The 17,500-nt window shown below is 36.0% G+C and overlaps 1 protein-coding gene across 2 annotated transcripts in view; it reads right to left on the minus strand.

Moving 5' to 3' along the window:
- Nucleotides 1-17,500, minus strand: part of LOC135203004 (frequenin-1) — a 460,659-nt gene that overhangs the window by 57,827 nt on the left and 385,332 nt on the right. For both annotated transcript variants that reach the window (XM_064232560.1, XM_064232559.1), the window contains exon 2: nt 8,766-8,790. In XM_064232560.1, the coding sequence (XP_064088630.1) occupies nt 8,766-8,790 (25 nt within the window). The remainder of the gene's footprint in view (nt 1-8,765; nt 8,791-17,500) is intronic.

Below are 17,500 nucleotides of genomic sequence, written 5' to 3' on the forward strand. Positions count from 1 at the left end.
AGTATCGAGAGGAGAAAAAACTATGAAGAAACTAATTTCGGAGCACGTCACCCCGACACAGGAGGGCATGAAGGTAAGCCTCGTAATTTATTATAAGAACAGGAGAACGCGTGACCTTATTATGAGGAATGACCCTTCCCAGCCTTCACGAGACCCCTTGAAGACAACAGACGTAGTCTATCAATACCAATGCCCATACCGTGGATGCCCCCGGAACTTATATTGGAATGACTACGATGCGACTTGCAAGGAGAAACTCGTGTCAAGTGTTCTGTATGGTGTTTTTACGTTGCATGGAACCAGTGGTTATTCAGTAACGGGACCAACGGCTTTACGTGGCTTCCTAACCACGTCGAGAGTGATCTTCTATCACTAAAAATACACATCTCTCACACCTCAATGGAATGCCCGAGAATCGAATTCGCAGCCACCGAGATGGTACGACAACACCATACCGACCACGCCACTGAGGCGCTGAATTTTCATGTAGTATAATGAGTTAACACCATTGAAAAAACAGTATATGTAACGAACGTATCGCTCGTGAACGAAATCTGATCGAGTTTGCAAGTTAATTCGATCAAATGAATGTTGTTTTAGTGTCTAGAACTGCGGTTTAACCCCTTAGATGCCGAGTAATGATAATTCTGTCGTCAAAATGCGTTTAATAACTCGTGTCACGCTCAGAAGGGTGCCATTGAGGGCCACGCCCTCACCAGCCACAGCCAGACTCCTTCCCAGGATAGTATTGTCAACAATACTACGATCGTCGGAAGCGCCCCTGACCCGAGACGTCTGCGCTTGCTGGAAGCGCTATTCATTTTGGAGGAAGAAGAAGAAGAAAAAAAACCCTCCCTGAACACTACACAAGAAGCCTTCCTCCTTCCCACGAGTTTAAGGTGGACCCAAAGACCAGTGGTATTAACAGACAATACCAGCAATAATGCCGTCGGTATTCCCGAATTTGAACCCCATGAAGGAAACACCAACAACACAGGAATGACGTCATAGAGCGAAGAACCAATGAAAACGCAGCTCCCCATGACGTCAACCGTGTGCCTAGACGATCATCAAGGCTACGCCAGAGAAACCATCAACTCCAGCAACTGTATAAAGGCAGCGAATAAGCAGCCAATAACAGACAGTCCTGAGAGCGCAGCCAATCAAAATTCAACATCCCGTTGCACCCAGCTGGCACCACTGGTGTAAAAGACTACACGACTCCTAAGAGCATCAGTCCAACTCCAACCTTCGCCTGGATGATGACCAGCAGAGCCTCCCGAGTCGAAACGTTGCGAGAAAATAAGAAGAATGAGCAAGAAATAGCAAGAGAGAGAGAGAGAGAGAAGAGAGAGAGAGAGAGAGAGAGAGAGAGAGAGAGAGAGAGAGAGAGAATTTATGTATTGCTATGCAGAATAACAACTGTCCCTTGAATCCAATCCGTCGTTTTTGACATGTCCTCATCTGGCACATTGCCTGCCAGTCTAAGCAATAGTGGAAAATCAACAATAAGGAGACTTGAGAAAGTCCTGTATAAAATTAACACAGCCGAATCAGCCATTATTTTCGACAGAAGTCGTTTAAAAGAAGGAGGTCTACTTCCCAACAATAATTATAATAAAAAATGAGCAACTCCCACACCTATCAAACAAGTACGAAAAAAAAATATGATAAATAAAAAACCTAAAACTGTATTTCCTCCTCTAAGAAGACCCCGGGTGGTTTAAAGAAACACCACCAAACCTTACTACAACATCTGCTCTAATCCCCGGAAACCACCACCCAGCCATATGAAGACTGTTTTCTCCGGGCAACCGCAGGTGTCCCGACCGTTTTGTAACGGTAGCAGGAAGGTAGATTGAGGAAGAGGCAGGAGGTAAACCACACTACTCACGGTCGGGTGGAGGGCGATCCGAAAATCCCCAGGTACAGAAGGGATTAACCAAACCCTGTTGGCTTAATCCGCGGGAGTACCTGGGGATTTCTATTAATTCTGAAGCGTTCCGTCTTGGCTATAGAACTCTCTCTGTCTGTCTCTCCCACCTCACCAACCCCTACCCCATCCCAAGATATTTATTTCATTGGCGAAGCGTCTCTCGGAGTTCTTTTGGTGAAATGTGAAAAATCACAGTTCCGCGCGGGCTGGTTTTTTTAATTTGCCGCATGACGGAAATATGAGAGGGCCGACATTCCACGTCACAAACCCCTACACACTACGTACCGCTCTGAAGGCTAGTAGTGAGAGAAGCTGGCCCGGGCCGGGAGACTAATAGTCTAATTATGAGAGTTCATTACCAGAGTATAATCTTTGTTACACGCGGAAAAAATACACAAATACACACTAACGCTAACGACAATTATGTAATGGTATAACTCCGCCGACCACCTCTTGATTTATAAGTATTTTCAGACGCAGTCTTCAATGAATCATTCGTTCATTAATATCCTCTTTGGATTTCAAAGCTTTCAATGGAAAGGGCATCCGAAAACATGACGAAATTGAGTGTTAAAAATCAGTTTAGACTTTGCAAATATACAATGAAACAGACAGCAATCCGTAACATCGGAATTCAATATTTCCAGAGGCCACTGGAACGCGTCATCTGATGTCTTTTACTAGCCCAGGCTCGAAGAACACATAACACATGAAAGGGGGAAATAAGAGGTCGGGGTGGGTGGAGGCTTGGCCCCAATGAAATTGTTAAACCTTCCTGGCTTTAAAAGGAAAAACGTAAGAAGGAGGAAAATGATAAAGTTTAATTTCAAATGGTTAAGTAATGAAATTTGCAAATCAGTCATTCTTTAAACATATATAACTATCACTATCATTAAAGGAATAAATTCCATTAAGGAAAATTAGTCAATGAGAGAGAGAGAGAGAGAGAGAGAGAGAGAGAGAGAGAGAGAGAGAGAGAGAGAGAGAGAGAGAGAGTCAATAAATAAATTCCTTTAAGGAATAGTCAGTCAATGAGAGAGAGAGAGAGAGAGAGAGAGAGAGAGAGAGAGAGAGAGAGAGAGAGAGAGAGAGAGAGAGAGATATTGCAACAGGACAATAATCCACTCTCAATACGTCTTGGTGCCAAGTACTGGCCCAATATTACCCTCGCCCTGACAATTCCACGCGTCGCCGAATTTCTTCATAAATGGCCCAGTAACAAGACGGAGTGGCCATCTCCGTGGGCACGCTGGCCCATTTGTCCGCTTCAAAAGGCGGTGTTGGGAATTCTTCAGTCCCAAAATGTTTTCCGGAATTGTGGAGACAAAGTCCTTAAGACAAGATAGAGATGAGGAATATATATATATATATATATATATATATATATATATATATATATATATATATATATATATATATATACTATATATATATATATATATATATATATATATATATATATATAGATATACTATATATATATATGTTACCCTTCCGGTTTTCAACAAGCCATTTTGGGATGAGGATGTCAGCTTCATGCCATTCTACAGCCCAGCTACAGTCGATTCACATCAACCGTGCAACTAATGTCTAGGCCAGTCCCTTACAACGTTCCTGATTGGCTGTTAAAAAGCCAACCATAGGGCTGGAAACTCTCAGTCTTTCGCGAGACTGAGAGTTTCCAGCCTGTGATTGGCTTATCAACAGCTAATCAGGAGCGTCGTAAGGGACTGGGCTAGACATCAGATGCACGGTTGATGTGAATGTACTATAGGACCAACCACAGCTGACTAACTACCAGGTATCTTATACAATACTTTGGTTAAATTAAGCTTTGGAGATTTGACTGAATGAGCGTCAAGCACTTTGACTCGCCTAGGAATCGAACCTGGGGCAATTTGTTGCTGTTGTGGACATTATATACCCATTCTTAGTTGGATACTAGTTTCGCCACACCAGTAGATCCTAGGATCGATCCCAAGCTGAGTGGAACCAGTTTAAATAAGCTTACTGAATAGTAAGCCTTATAGTACGTTGGACTAAGCAGTGAGACTGTACCTGGTAGCTACTGGGAACTGAAAGATATATTATATTATATTATATATATTATATTATATATATATATATACATACATAAATATATATATATATATATATATATATATATATATATATATTATATAGACAAAATCCACGCAGGAAAATTCACAATGGCGCACCGATGTGAGAACTTTCATATTCTCGTCCTTTACTAAGCAGTCTGCTTAGTAAAGGACGAGAATTCGAAAGGCCTTGCATCGTTTATTTTCCATTTTTTCACTTTCCTTAGTGGATTGCCACGTACTATATTTCCGTGAATCAGTTATATATATAATAACTTACTTCCCCTTGTAATTTTAATATTACTAGTGGCTTGTTTCATTTAGACACTTGTATTTGTAACATGTTTATTAGTGACCTCAAAGATACAATCACAGACTTAAATACAAATTAGTTGCCCTACAGATATTTTCTTTGTATATGTATGTTTAATGTTTTGTGAATCAGTTTGTGTTTGCCAAAGGTTTGAATGTGGTCAGTTGCCACCCTGTATAATCCTTTAATTGTCTTGTCCCTGTGTCTGAGTTGGACTTTATCTTTTTGTAAACCTCTTAAATTGTACCCATGTTTATGTTCGTTTGGGAAGGTTACTAATTCTTCAGGTGTTTTGGATTCTAGGTACTAATCTCCTTGTAATGCCTATCCGCCACTTATATACGGCCCTTCCTTGTCCTCTCAGTTTCTCATGGATGTCAGTCAGTCTGCTAAATAAAGGACGTTGAGTCGAAAGATCTTGCAGCTACTCCAATGTTTCACTCTGTCGTAGCTTATACTTCTATATATATATATATATAATATATATATAGATATATATATATATAAACCCATAAATTTCATCACCCATTCATCTCATCTACATCTTCCGAGATAACAAGAATCAGCCCTAGTCCTTCTTCGTCTTGTTCTTCCCTTCTTTCTGACCGAGGAGGGCGAGGACAGCCTCCTATTTCTTATTCGCTAATGTTATGGGAGAGGTCCCTCTGTAGCCGGCGATATCTATGTCCCACTCGAAGATGTTTTATTGGGCAATTTATAACGGTCAGCCCTGCTCCAGCTACTGTTCCCTAAGATAAAGGAGCGATTGTACTTCCCTGCTGCTGTTACTGCTCCTGGTAGTGGTGGCTTGAGATAAGAAGCATCTGTATTTCACATTGCTTTCTGTTAATTTTTTTTCTCCATTTGTATATATATATATATATATATATATATATATATATATATATATATATATATATATATATATATATTATATATATATAATACACGAGAGAGAGAGAGAGAGATGAGGAGAGAGAGAGAGAGAGAGAGAGAGAGAGAGAGAGAGAGAAATATCTTGACCTTTGAAGCTGATTTTAAAAAACTAAAAGCGAAACTAGTCAGGATAATACGCATATATATGTATACAAACATACATGTGTATTGATATAGTATATATGTCTACATGCACGCGCACGCACACACACACACACACACACACATATATATATATATAAAAGTCTAGCATCGTTTACAGTTTATTAAGACAATGAATGCCATACGTATCAATTAACAGCATATACATGATGGTGAGTGTATTATTTGTATTTCAGCTGAATTCACCTACAAACAAATGAAAACAAAAAACTCACAAACTAAGCTAAAGAAATAAAATTACAACTCACAAACATTAAAAGTATAAAGAATCAACTTTGTGAATATTATTCTACTATAAAACTCAATTTAGCTGATGTTTCACTTTTATAAATTTCCCTCTCATACCAGAGGTAGAACTTTCCATGAACTCGACAATTTAGAAAGTAAGAAAAACGAAAACACAAACACAAACATAACAAACAGTAAACAAACAAGCCAACAGCCTGGCAAACAAAGTCTCAGGCGGGGAAAGATGTTAGTAGTCTGAAATAACCTATGTCTCTTACCCCGCCTTCACTCAGCTGCGCTGGTCTGTATCTGGCTCGGAATTATGCAAGTAATTCTGCTTAATGGTACTTATATGTCCAGGCCACACGAGTCTCTCTCTCTCTCTCTCTCTCTCTCTCTCTCTCTCTCTCTCTCTCTCTCTCTCTCTCTCTCTCTCATTTCGTGATAGCTAATAACATTTTCATTTCTAATTTTTATACGTTTTTATCCTAGCCAATTATATCATCTCTATCTCTCCTCTCTCTCTCTCTCTCTCTCTCTCTCTCTCTCTCTCTGTCTCTCTCTTCGTCTCCTCTTCTCTCTCTCCACTTTTTATTCAAACATTTAATCCTGAGACTAAAAGAGAGAATCCACATTGGGGGTCGAACTGCTTTACATTCATGAGGTCATTTCATCAAGAGTCCCTGCATGTGTGAGTGTGTGGAGAGGAGAGAGAGAGAGAGAGAGAGAGAGAGAGAGAGAGAGAGAGAGAGGAAACCGTAAGAACAAGAGAAATTTAAATATCGAAAAATAAGAATTTAAGGAATCTGATATGCTAACACTGAATGATACTTCTCTCTCTCTCTCTCTCTCTCCCAAGTTACAAATAGATTCTCTGCCTGTTAAATACATATACACAAGCTCATTATTCGACATAATAATAATAATAAATAAAATAATAATAATAATAATAATAATATAATAATAATAACAATAATAATAATAATAATAATTAAAACAGGTCAGCATACACTTTCATTAAATCCCTTTTTTTGTTTTTTTATTTGTGAAATACTTCCTTCACTATTTCATTCATAACTGTGATCATTGAACAGACATACGTGGCAATGTAAAACAGAAGTGATTATATCAGAAAGGGTCACTTATTCTCTTGGTTCCTGAGTAGTATCATTAATGAACGCCGCCAAGCCCAAACTTGTCTAGTCTAGAGGAAGTTTCCAGTCATCCAGAGTCCGGGAAGAGTTGGCTATTGACACTGCATATTTTAAGGCATAAATACACAACCACGGGTAGGTAAGGTGTCCAGGTTCTTTTGATATGTTTTGGGCGGGGTGAAGGGTATGTGTTTGTGTATGCATGCACGCAAGCATATATACCATATATATCTATATATATATAGATATATATATATATATATATATGTATATATATATCTATGTATATGTATATTTGTATATATATATATGTATATGTATACATATATATATATATATATATATATATATAGATATATATATAATATATAATGTGATGCTATGTATAAATAAATGAAACTCCTTTTTGCCTCCGTGGCATTACCTTTATATATATGTATATAATATAAATAATATATATCCTCATGTCTATATACTACATTACCATATATGTGTGTGTGTAGTGTGAGTGTGTGTGCATGCACAAATGCATACCTTTCACACGGCCTGAAAGATACATAAAAATTTAAATAAAAATAAAAACCGGACATCTTACCCCGTGGTGTTTATTTTCTCACTCCTCCCACAACCCTTCCCTTTCATTCTAGTCTTTTTTTCTTCCACGCTGCCTTTTGTCCAAAACTGGAGGCGGTTTAACAGAGGCACCCCTCTCTCTTTCCCCCCCCCCCCCCCCGGTCTCTTGCCACCTGCCAAAAATGTACTTTTCCTTCCGTGCCGTTTCAAAGGAGGCTGAAAAGGTGCGCGCCGCGCGTGGCCATAATTTTGGAATTATGTTAAACGAAATTACCGAGCGGGAAAAGAGAGAGAGAGAGAGAGAGAGAGAGAGAGAGAGAGAGAGAGAGAGAGAGAGAGAGAGAGAGAGAGAGAATTTCAACCGTCCGCTACGAGGTTATTTTTACTAGTGTTAGACAGCGCTGTGAAACTGGGATGTTCCCCAGATTACGTAGACCTAGTTTTTATTAGGCTTCATTTCTCTTACATAAAGTTCTGAGAAGTTTCCTACTTTTAAATGTCTTAACTCGCTTGCTAGATTTTACTGATATGTAGTCTTGATATTATGCCTTACGGAAGTATTTAGTTCAATGGAATTCGTGTATTACAATACACCTAATTTTTTTTATGAATTTCATATATCTTAACGTATTCCATATGAATGAACTTGTAATGTTAACAGATTTCTTGTGTTTGATCTCAAATATACTTAGATTTTGTGGTTATATGTTCAAATCTAAGGTATCAGATTTCTCAGTTGACGTATTACGTACATTCAAATTAGAAGGCTTCGTAATCTAAAGGAAACTCTCTACGGCAACCGTTTGCCACGTTTCACTTACTTTTAATTTCTGTAAAACTTGAAGTTGCCTTATTTCTCTTGTAAGAGACTACAAACATTAAACACAAGAGTTTTTTTTTTTTTTCAGTTATACAGATAACTTTCGTTACTGTATAAGTATGTATTAGAATGGCCACAATACCTACTAGATTTTTCATTATCCATCTTCTGACGAAGCTTTTTCCTGAAAATCTCGAAATACCAAAATGAAATTAAAGTGAGAAATTCCATGCTCAAAGGTCGGATTCGATCCCACCCTGCTTAAAATGATGCTGACATCACAGCATCGTCAAAAAGATTAAAGCACATCTTTTTTCAGTTGGTGCAAAATTTATGTCGAATTCCGCTGCCATTAACCTTTTGCTATTTCGAGGAATTGATATAAATAAATATCTGTATTTACAGGTTTATATAACTTGACTGTATTCACTGACCATCGCATGGACACAGGCAGTCGTCTACAGCACAAATAAAACAAGTAAAACAGGACAGCCAATAAAGAGTATCTACAAAAGAACTGAGATGTGCACCAATTACTCACCATTGTTTGATCTCTTTGTCTGTAACTGTAAAAGAGAGAGAAATATGTATTAGAAAAACAGGCCTTATGCAAAAATTTAAAATATGATATAATATATATATATATATATATAGACATAGTGTATATGTATTTGTAGTTTTGTCTATAACACTAAAAACTATACAATTTTTCATACAGAAATTGTGTAAAAACCTATTCTCTATATATAACATACAATATTTACATGTTTAAACTTTAGGTACATTAAGTTTGTTCTTATTTAATTGAGTTAAATTAAGTACTTCTCAACTGAAACAAATACATAAGACGAAGAATTCTGTAGATTCATTGACAAATATGAACACCATCTTTTATATATATATATATATATATGTATGTGTGTGTGTGTGTTTGTGAGTATGTATATATATATATATATATATATATATATATATATAATATATATCTGGACACTTCGCAAGTTTTCTTTTAAAAACTTCACAATTTCATCACGATATGCGAACCTTCATGTGTCTGAAAATAATCTTTTTAAAATAATGAGATGTCATTAACACCCCCCACCCCACCCCCCAAAAAAAAAAACCTTGAACGACATTCAAAAGAAAATACTCCATCCCAAGGATTCATTAAGCTTAGTGCTCCGTCTAATTACTTAATTACTTAGTTCTAAATTGACTTCGAAGTGACGTCATAGATTAGACTTTTATGCGCCCAGGATCTCCCGGGAGAAGCTTCTTGTTTGTTGTAGGAGGGAATTTTTCCTACGTCTCTCAAACTCATTTGCCCCGCTGGGAGATCGCCCTCTTACTTGATTAGTTTATTATTATTATTATTAATATTAATATTATTATCATTATTATTATTATTATTATTATTATTAATGGTGACGCTGATGTATTATCAACAAATTATTATTATTACTATTAATAATAATAATAAAATATTTATTATTATTATTATTATTATTATCATCATTTAATATTAAATTGCACTAAATCTGGAAAAAATTAACATAAAATAAAAACAATTCAGGATAAGAAAAAATTGAGAGAGAGAGAGAGATGAGAGAGAGAGAGAGAGAGAGAGAGAGAGAGAGAGAGAGTACCTGACTGAATTCTCTCCGTGGACATGTTCTAAAAGGAGGGGAAACACACAGGAAAGTAGTAAGGATGTGACCTACTTGAATCCAAGAAAAGACTCATCGAGTCGTTTGACTCTTGAGCTCCTAACCTCTTGCCTTACTGTAACCCATTCCCTCACACCAGACCGCTCAATTCGGTAACAAAATTTCTGGTACTGATATTTGGGATAAATATATATATATATATTATATATATATATAATATATATATATATATATATATATATTATATATCTATATATATATATATATATATATATATATATATATATATTATATATATATAATTGCTTCCATCTCCTGACCAGAGCCAGTTTTGCCTGACTTGACTGACTCTGTACTTCATGATCTCCACAATTTTTGTGCGAACTAGAAGACTGACTCCTTCTCCTGGCTTAGGGAACAGTAATTGGATACAATAAAGTCTTGGATGTTTTTAAAAAGTGAACTGGATACTAGGTTTAGTAGCCAGTGTTAAAAGCAACGCGCACAAATGCTTTCGAGAGACGAGTCTGTTGAGAAATGAAACGAAAAGTGCTTCGTTTAATTGCAACGAACCCTCGCTCGCTTTTACGAGCGCAATTTTATTTATGACGCGGCAACAAAACAAAGCCGTTTCGTCCGAACGTTCTAGTTTATAAGGCAATTAACGGACGGGGCAAATTAGACAGGAACCGGACTTGTTAATTTGGGAGGTACTGCCTGGTGCGTCTGCCTTTGCGAGTTTGGGCTTCACGGGGCCTTCAGATCACATCATCTCGCTACCACACTTCCTGGGACGTCTTGCCCAATTTCTGACTTATTGGAACCTCTTCCTCAGCCCCTAAACCTACACTTCCTCTAACCTTTAAGTTCAAACTTTGACTTAAAAGTGGTGCACTCAGGTGGGCCTTCGATCTCACCGTGACTCTGCCTTCAGCAGTTATGATTTGTATTGAAAGTTTTCAACAATAAATCATTTTCATACAATTGAGTTTCATTTATATTCATCCCTGTTCTTTTATTCAGGGTGAATTAAAACCTTCATTCTCCTATATTTCTACTGACTAATAACTTGTTCTGAGACAAAAGTTATATACAGTATTATTAATTATTATTATTATTATTTTATTATTATTTATTATTATTATTTTATTTTATTATTGTTATTATTATTATTATTTATTATTATTATTATTCAGAATATAAACCCTATTCACATGGAACAAGAACACAAAAGGGGCCGTTGTCATGAAATTCCAGCTTCAAAAGAATATGGTTCACTCGAGATAACAGAAGGTAAAGGGAAATACAGAAAGGGAACATCAGTTATTAGAAAAAGAGGTAACTCAACAAATTAATAAAATTCCCTGATTTTCAGTAGCTCTGTACAACCGAGCCTTGTAAACCGCTGCTCTCCGTCTGACCCAAAATATAACCCTTAAATAATGGGTGTCCCACCTTGACTTGAGTACCTCAGCATTAGAAGGCTTGGGTCTTTTCTGAAATCACATCAGCTTCCGGTTTCCCCAAAAAACCCAGACCTCTGGATCTACGGTCTCCGTATATTTTTCTCCCCACAATCATCCAGATCTAATCTATGTTAGCCTTTATCCCTTTGGGAGACAGCTCTCCTGTTTTTGTCGTAGATGAATCCCAACTCTCCGTTCTTCCTTCACTTTCTTTTTTTTTCTAAGTTCTTCGGAGCATGATAAAGAAATAGGTGTCCTGTTGCCCCTCCTGATGGTCTTTGCTTTAAGAAGAAAAGCAACCTTGCCTTGGGGTATCTCCCTCCCTTACATCGTCCATTTAAGCCTCCATTACCACAAAACCTCAGACTAATGGATATCCTCTCTCTCTCTCTCTCTCTCTCTCTCTCTCTCTCTCTCTCTCTCTCTCTCTCTGACTAATCTTCTCCCTGCCTCTCGGTATTACAAACCCAATCTCTTTATAAAACCACCTGAACCCCATTTCCTGGATCCTAAGTCTTCTTCTTGTCCCCTCTGTCTTCCTACCCTGCCCCCTCCAACCTCTACCTGTCCCTCCCCCCCCTCCAGACCCTCTCCCTTCCTCCAACACCCCAACCAACAGGACCGGAAATAGCCAATTAGGATCCACCTCATATGAGAGCAACTTGGGTAATAAGCTTGAAGCCTTTATTGCAGGAGGCAAAGGGGATTGAACCGGAGCAAATGGACGAGGTTTATTTTGAGGTGGCGTTCTCTTCCGACGTTTACAGCCCCCGGGAGAGACCTAGGGTGCGTTCGCTTTCACGCTCTCCGATTTAATTGAAAGATAGACTGCAACTTCAATGTTGTGAGATATTTTATTTTTATTCTACTTTTCATTTTACTCATCCATTTTCTCTGTTTGAAGAGTGCTGATTGTCGTATTTCTCGTTTTTAAATATGAAATTACTATTTACTGATTTTATATCAATAAAACCTGTCACTGTGCTATTAATGGCAAACATAAAGTCCCAAAATCTGATAAGGCAAAGTCAAAGCCACTGAGAGCTTTAGAAAGCAATTACTGAAATCATTTACCAATTTTCTGGTATAGATAAAAAAAGAATGTTACAAAATAATAAGTGTTCCTTTGGCAGGTTATCTCCATCGTTCCCAAAATGTTATTTTATCATCCCATGTCCTAAATTCCACATTCCCTCTGTCATCTAATCTGAATTCTTCATCAATCTCTACTTAATATTGTTACCTAATTTTTTTTCTTTTTTTGGTACCTGAATCCTAAAATCCGAAAAATTTCCAATTAATGCCCTCTGTGTGCCACTGAATTTGAACCTCGAATAATTCAACATGTATCACTTGCCCCTCGATAACTATCTTGCCCTTCGTAATCTCCCGTCTTTTCTCCATAGTATTTTAAATCTAAATCCTCCTCCTTAATCCTCCAGCCCTTTCGATACCCTGCCATCCCCTCACAACCGCTTTTATCTCCTAAGCTCCTTCCCCTCACCCTAATTTTCTCGCTGGCCCAAGGCATTACGGACACCTGATCTTAAACCCCCTTTTCAGTATCTAAAACCGAAACCCTCATTCTCATCCCCTTCTATCCTGGTAATCGTCCTTTCTCACCACTTCTCGCCGCCTCCAACTCTTACAATCTTCCTCCTCCTCCTCCTCCTCCTCTTCTCCCTCCTCCTCCTCCTCCTTCTCCTGGCGACCATCATGACCGGAGACAGCCAATTAAGATTGCCGTTGCATTAAAGCAGCTCTGATAATAAGCTTGAAGCCTTTATTGCAGGAGGTAAAGGGGTTCAGGCCGGAGCAAATAGACGGGTTTTTATTTTGAGGTGGCGTTCTCATCCGACGTTTACCGCACCCGGGAGGGTCCCAGGATGCGTTCGCTCTCACGCTTTCTGATTTCATTGGAAGATTTATTGCTGCTCCAATATTCTGGCCTAATTATTCTATCTAGTTTTATTTTAGGCACTTTCACTGCATTCATTATATATATGCAGTACATTAATATTTAATGTATATATAACAAGTGAAAAAATTATATATACATATAATATATATATGTGTATATATATATATGTATATGCTATATATATATTATTTAACTATATATATATATATAATATATAGTATATATATATGATTATATATATTATACTATATATATATATATATTGTGTGTTGTATATATTTATATATATATATAGTATATATATATATATATATATATATATATGTATATATAATTTTTTCACTTGTTATATATACATTAAATATTAATGTACTGCATATATATATATATATATATATATATATATATATATATATATCTATATATAAATATATATATAAATATATATATATATATATATATATATATATATATATATATATATATCTTTGTTTCTGTTGGTGCTATAAGTTGGAGTACTATTTTTCTTTATTCCCGTTTCTTCTTGTTGATTTTCCTCATGAATTAAACGTTTCTAGTTTTCAGATATTTATACCTCTCAAAAGCTAAGTTACAAATCACAATATTTTGGTGTTCCGTTTATTTTTTTATCGATTTGTTATTTTTATATGGAAGAAAGTTTTGCGAAATTTCTCTCTCTCTCTCTGTTTCTCCTCACTCTATCCCCTTCGTTAATAGTTTCATATTTGTTTATTTTTAAAATCTTAGTTTCCTCTGTCTGTTTGTCTGTTGAACATCAACTGTAACTCGAATATATTCGCACTGACCTTCGTCTAGCTTGATTTTCATTATTATTTACAGTCATTGTTTGTGTCGTATCAAATGAATACGGCCTAATGCCATAGCAAACACTTTTGAATACGCTTATTCGTTCCAAGTTCCTGACTAGCCCTACTACGGCCCATCCAAGTCGACCAACTACTAGATACATAATTCAATGCCAAGGTCAACTGACAGACAGTGGGATTAAAGAAAACAAGACTGAACCTTAGACCCCCACCTGCTTCCCACAATTCAAGCTCGGTCCCTCTCGCTAGTGTGGTGCGAATCATAGCCATTAGACAATAATGAATATTATATATATATATATATATATATATATATATATATATATATATATCTTCTTCATTTTTTAGCCAAGGCCACAGGAAAAATAAAAGGAGTACCAAGCGCTTTCGTGTTATTTCAACACAAATTCGCGTACAACGTCACGCGCTATCATATATATATATATATATATATCATACTATATATATATATATATATATATATATATATATATATATATATAAATATATATATATATATATATATATATATATATATATATATATATATATATATATATATATATGAATCCGTTAGTCTCTTTATTAGCATAATTTGTTTAATAACTTTGTGCTCTCTCTCTCTCTCTCCTCTCTCTACTCTCTCTCTCTCTCTCTCTCTCTCTCTCCATTCAAACCGGGCGCGTGTTTGTCTACAGTGGAGAGGTTGATGCAACTCTCGGCTCCGGAGTAGCTTAGCGCGTGACAAGAAGCCGCGCTGAGGGATTCCGCGCTAATGGCCAGTGGCTGCTCTAAGCCCCGAAACTGCAGTGGGGTCACGCGAGTGGCAGAGGGCAGGGATGGAGGGAGGGAGGGGAATGGGTACGGGAGGGGTGAGGGGAGGATGAATTGGGATGGGGAAGGGGGGGAGTAAGGAAGGGTGGGGTAAAAGGGGGAGAGGAGGATCTCCCCTAACCCCTAATCACCACCATCCCCTTCTTCCCCTCCACCATGGCTAAACAAATGAGGGACTAAAAGTATGGTTCAAAAGGTGGATAAAAAAAGGGGTTAAAATTTTAGTACAAGATTAGGGTTGCAGTGGGTTAGGGAAGAAGACTTACAAATGAGGGTTACACTTGTGATATACAATCAGTTTTGGAGGTTGAAACTTATGGAAGAAGAAAGCTGTAAATGAGGCCAATAATAAGGTCATTATTATTATTATTATTATTATTTTATTATTATTATTCAAAAGATAACCACCTATTCGTAGGGAAAAAGGCCTACGGGAGCCACTAACCTAAAATTCAAGTCTCCAAAATAGTTACAGGGAAAAGAAAAAGAAAATATCAGTTCTATTAAAAAAGTTAAATTAGAATAAAGATAAAAATAAAAAAACATTACTAAAATAAAAGGTGCATTGACAATAAATAAACAGTGTGGTTGTCGGTTGAAAATGAGTGAATATAATTCAAAATTATGGTAACGAAGCAAGGTTCATGATTACAAAGAGCAGTAAAAAATAAAAAAAAATAAATTAAAACCTGGGATAGAGATGATAGTCCATTTTTGTATTAAAGGTTGAAAATGAGTATAACAATTACGGTTAAAACATTGCCACAGATTTTAATTACACGACGCTCAGAAGACTAGAATGCTAAAAAAAGGATTTAAAAAAAGGCCTGACAGAAGTTTATATAGAGAAAATGTGAGCTGAAATATGATGTAAAACGTAAATGCTTCGAAGTCGCGAAAAATAAGAAAAACAGTTAATTACATTCCCACATTTTTATGCATTTGTGGAGTTGTCTTTATTTAGTTGTTGCTCCCTTTTGGTCCAGTTTTTTTTTTATTCGTGCACTATCATTTCGATAAAGTATGCTTTGTAAGTTAACGGTACTCGATTCACAGAAATATCTTCTTCTCTTCTTCTTCTTCTTCTTCTTCTTCTTAATCTACTAATAATAATGATAATAATAATAATAATAATAATAATAATAATAATAATAATAATAATAATAATAATAATAATAATAACGGAATTTATCAGTGAAAACAATAATAGTAACGAAACCTGTAAAAAAGGTAGAAATTTGAGATAAGAGAGAGAGAGAGAGAGAAGAGAGAGAGAGAGACTAGAGAGAGAGAGAGAGAGAGAGAGAGGGGAGAGAGAGATTATAAAAAAAATCATATCATTTTTTTATTAAAGAGACTATGATGTATATAGATATCATATCCAAGAGACTAGTATGTATATATATATAATATATATATATATATATATATATATATAATATATATATATATATATATATATATATATATATAGATATATATATATTACTATATATCGGCTATAAGAGCAAACAGACTATTTTAGCATTCGTTCACCTTTAGTCGGACTGAAAAAATTTCTTAGGCGCTGGGAACTAGTTCCTCCCCTTTTCCGAATAGAGAAAAATCGTTAAAAAATACTGAAAGAGAGATAGGGAGAGGCAGAAAGATAAACCGAGTATAAAAAATGATAAGAGAGAAAGAAAGGGGGTGAATGATAGCGAGAGATAGGCCCAGGGAATAAAAATTAATTCCCTTTTCGCTTCTGGCCAAAACATACAGTCGAGAATTTTCTAATGAAATGTGTCATGAATCCAGTAGTTTTTTTTTCCGTCTGGCATTTTACATGATGAGTTTTTCTTATTAATTTTATTATTTCTTTACCTCCTTTTACATAGTATAAGTTCCCCCCCCCCCTCTCTCTCTCTCTCTCTCTCTCTCTCTCTCTCTCTCTCTCTCATCTCTCTCTCTTCCATCCCCTTCGTTAAGTTTAATATTTTGTTTACTTTTAAAAACAACGTTTCCTCTTTGTGTGTGCGTGTGTGTGTGTTATCCACCATCTCCTTCGTTAATAGTTTCATATTTTCTTTACTATTAAAATTCTCTCTCTCTCTCTCTCTCTCTCTCTCTCTCTCTCTCTCGTCTCTCTCTCTCTCTCTTCAATGATAGTCACACATCCTTATCAGTTGTCATGTTGTATGAATGACATCCCAAATAACAACTGATAAGACTCATTTATTTTGTCGTTTACTTTTTTTTGTGGGGACGGGGCATTCTTCTTCTTTCAAATCAGACTCAAGGCTGATATTATGGTGACTTTGATACATTGCTCGTTTTCAATTATGTTTGACATTACAGCACGAGTGTTTATACACAATAAGTGAAAACATATTATATATACGTATTATGTGTATATATATTTACTATACACATATACACACAATATATATAGGTATATATATACATATACACGTTATATATATATATATATATATTCTATTATAATATTATGATATATATATATATATATAATATATATATATATATATATTATATATATA

The sequence above is a fragment of the Macrobrachium nipponense genome, chromosome 33 (genome assembly GCF_015104395.2).
Source record: "Macrobrachium nipponense isolate FS-2020 chromosome 33, ASM1510439v2, whole genome shotgun sequence".
Lineage (NCBI taxonomy): Eukaryota > Metazoa > Arthropoda > Malacostraca > Decapoda > Palaemonidae > Macrobrachium > Macrobrachium nipponense.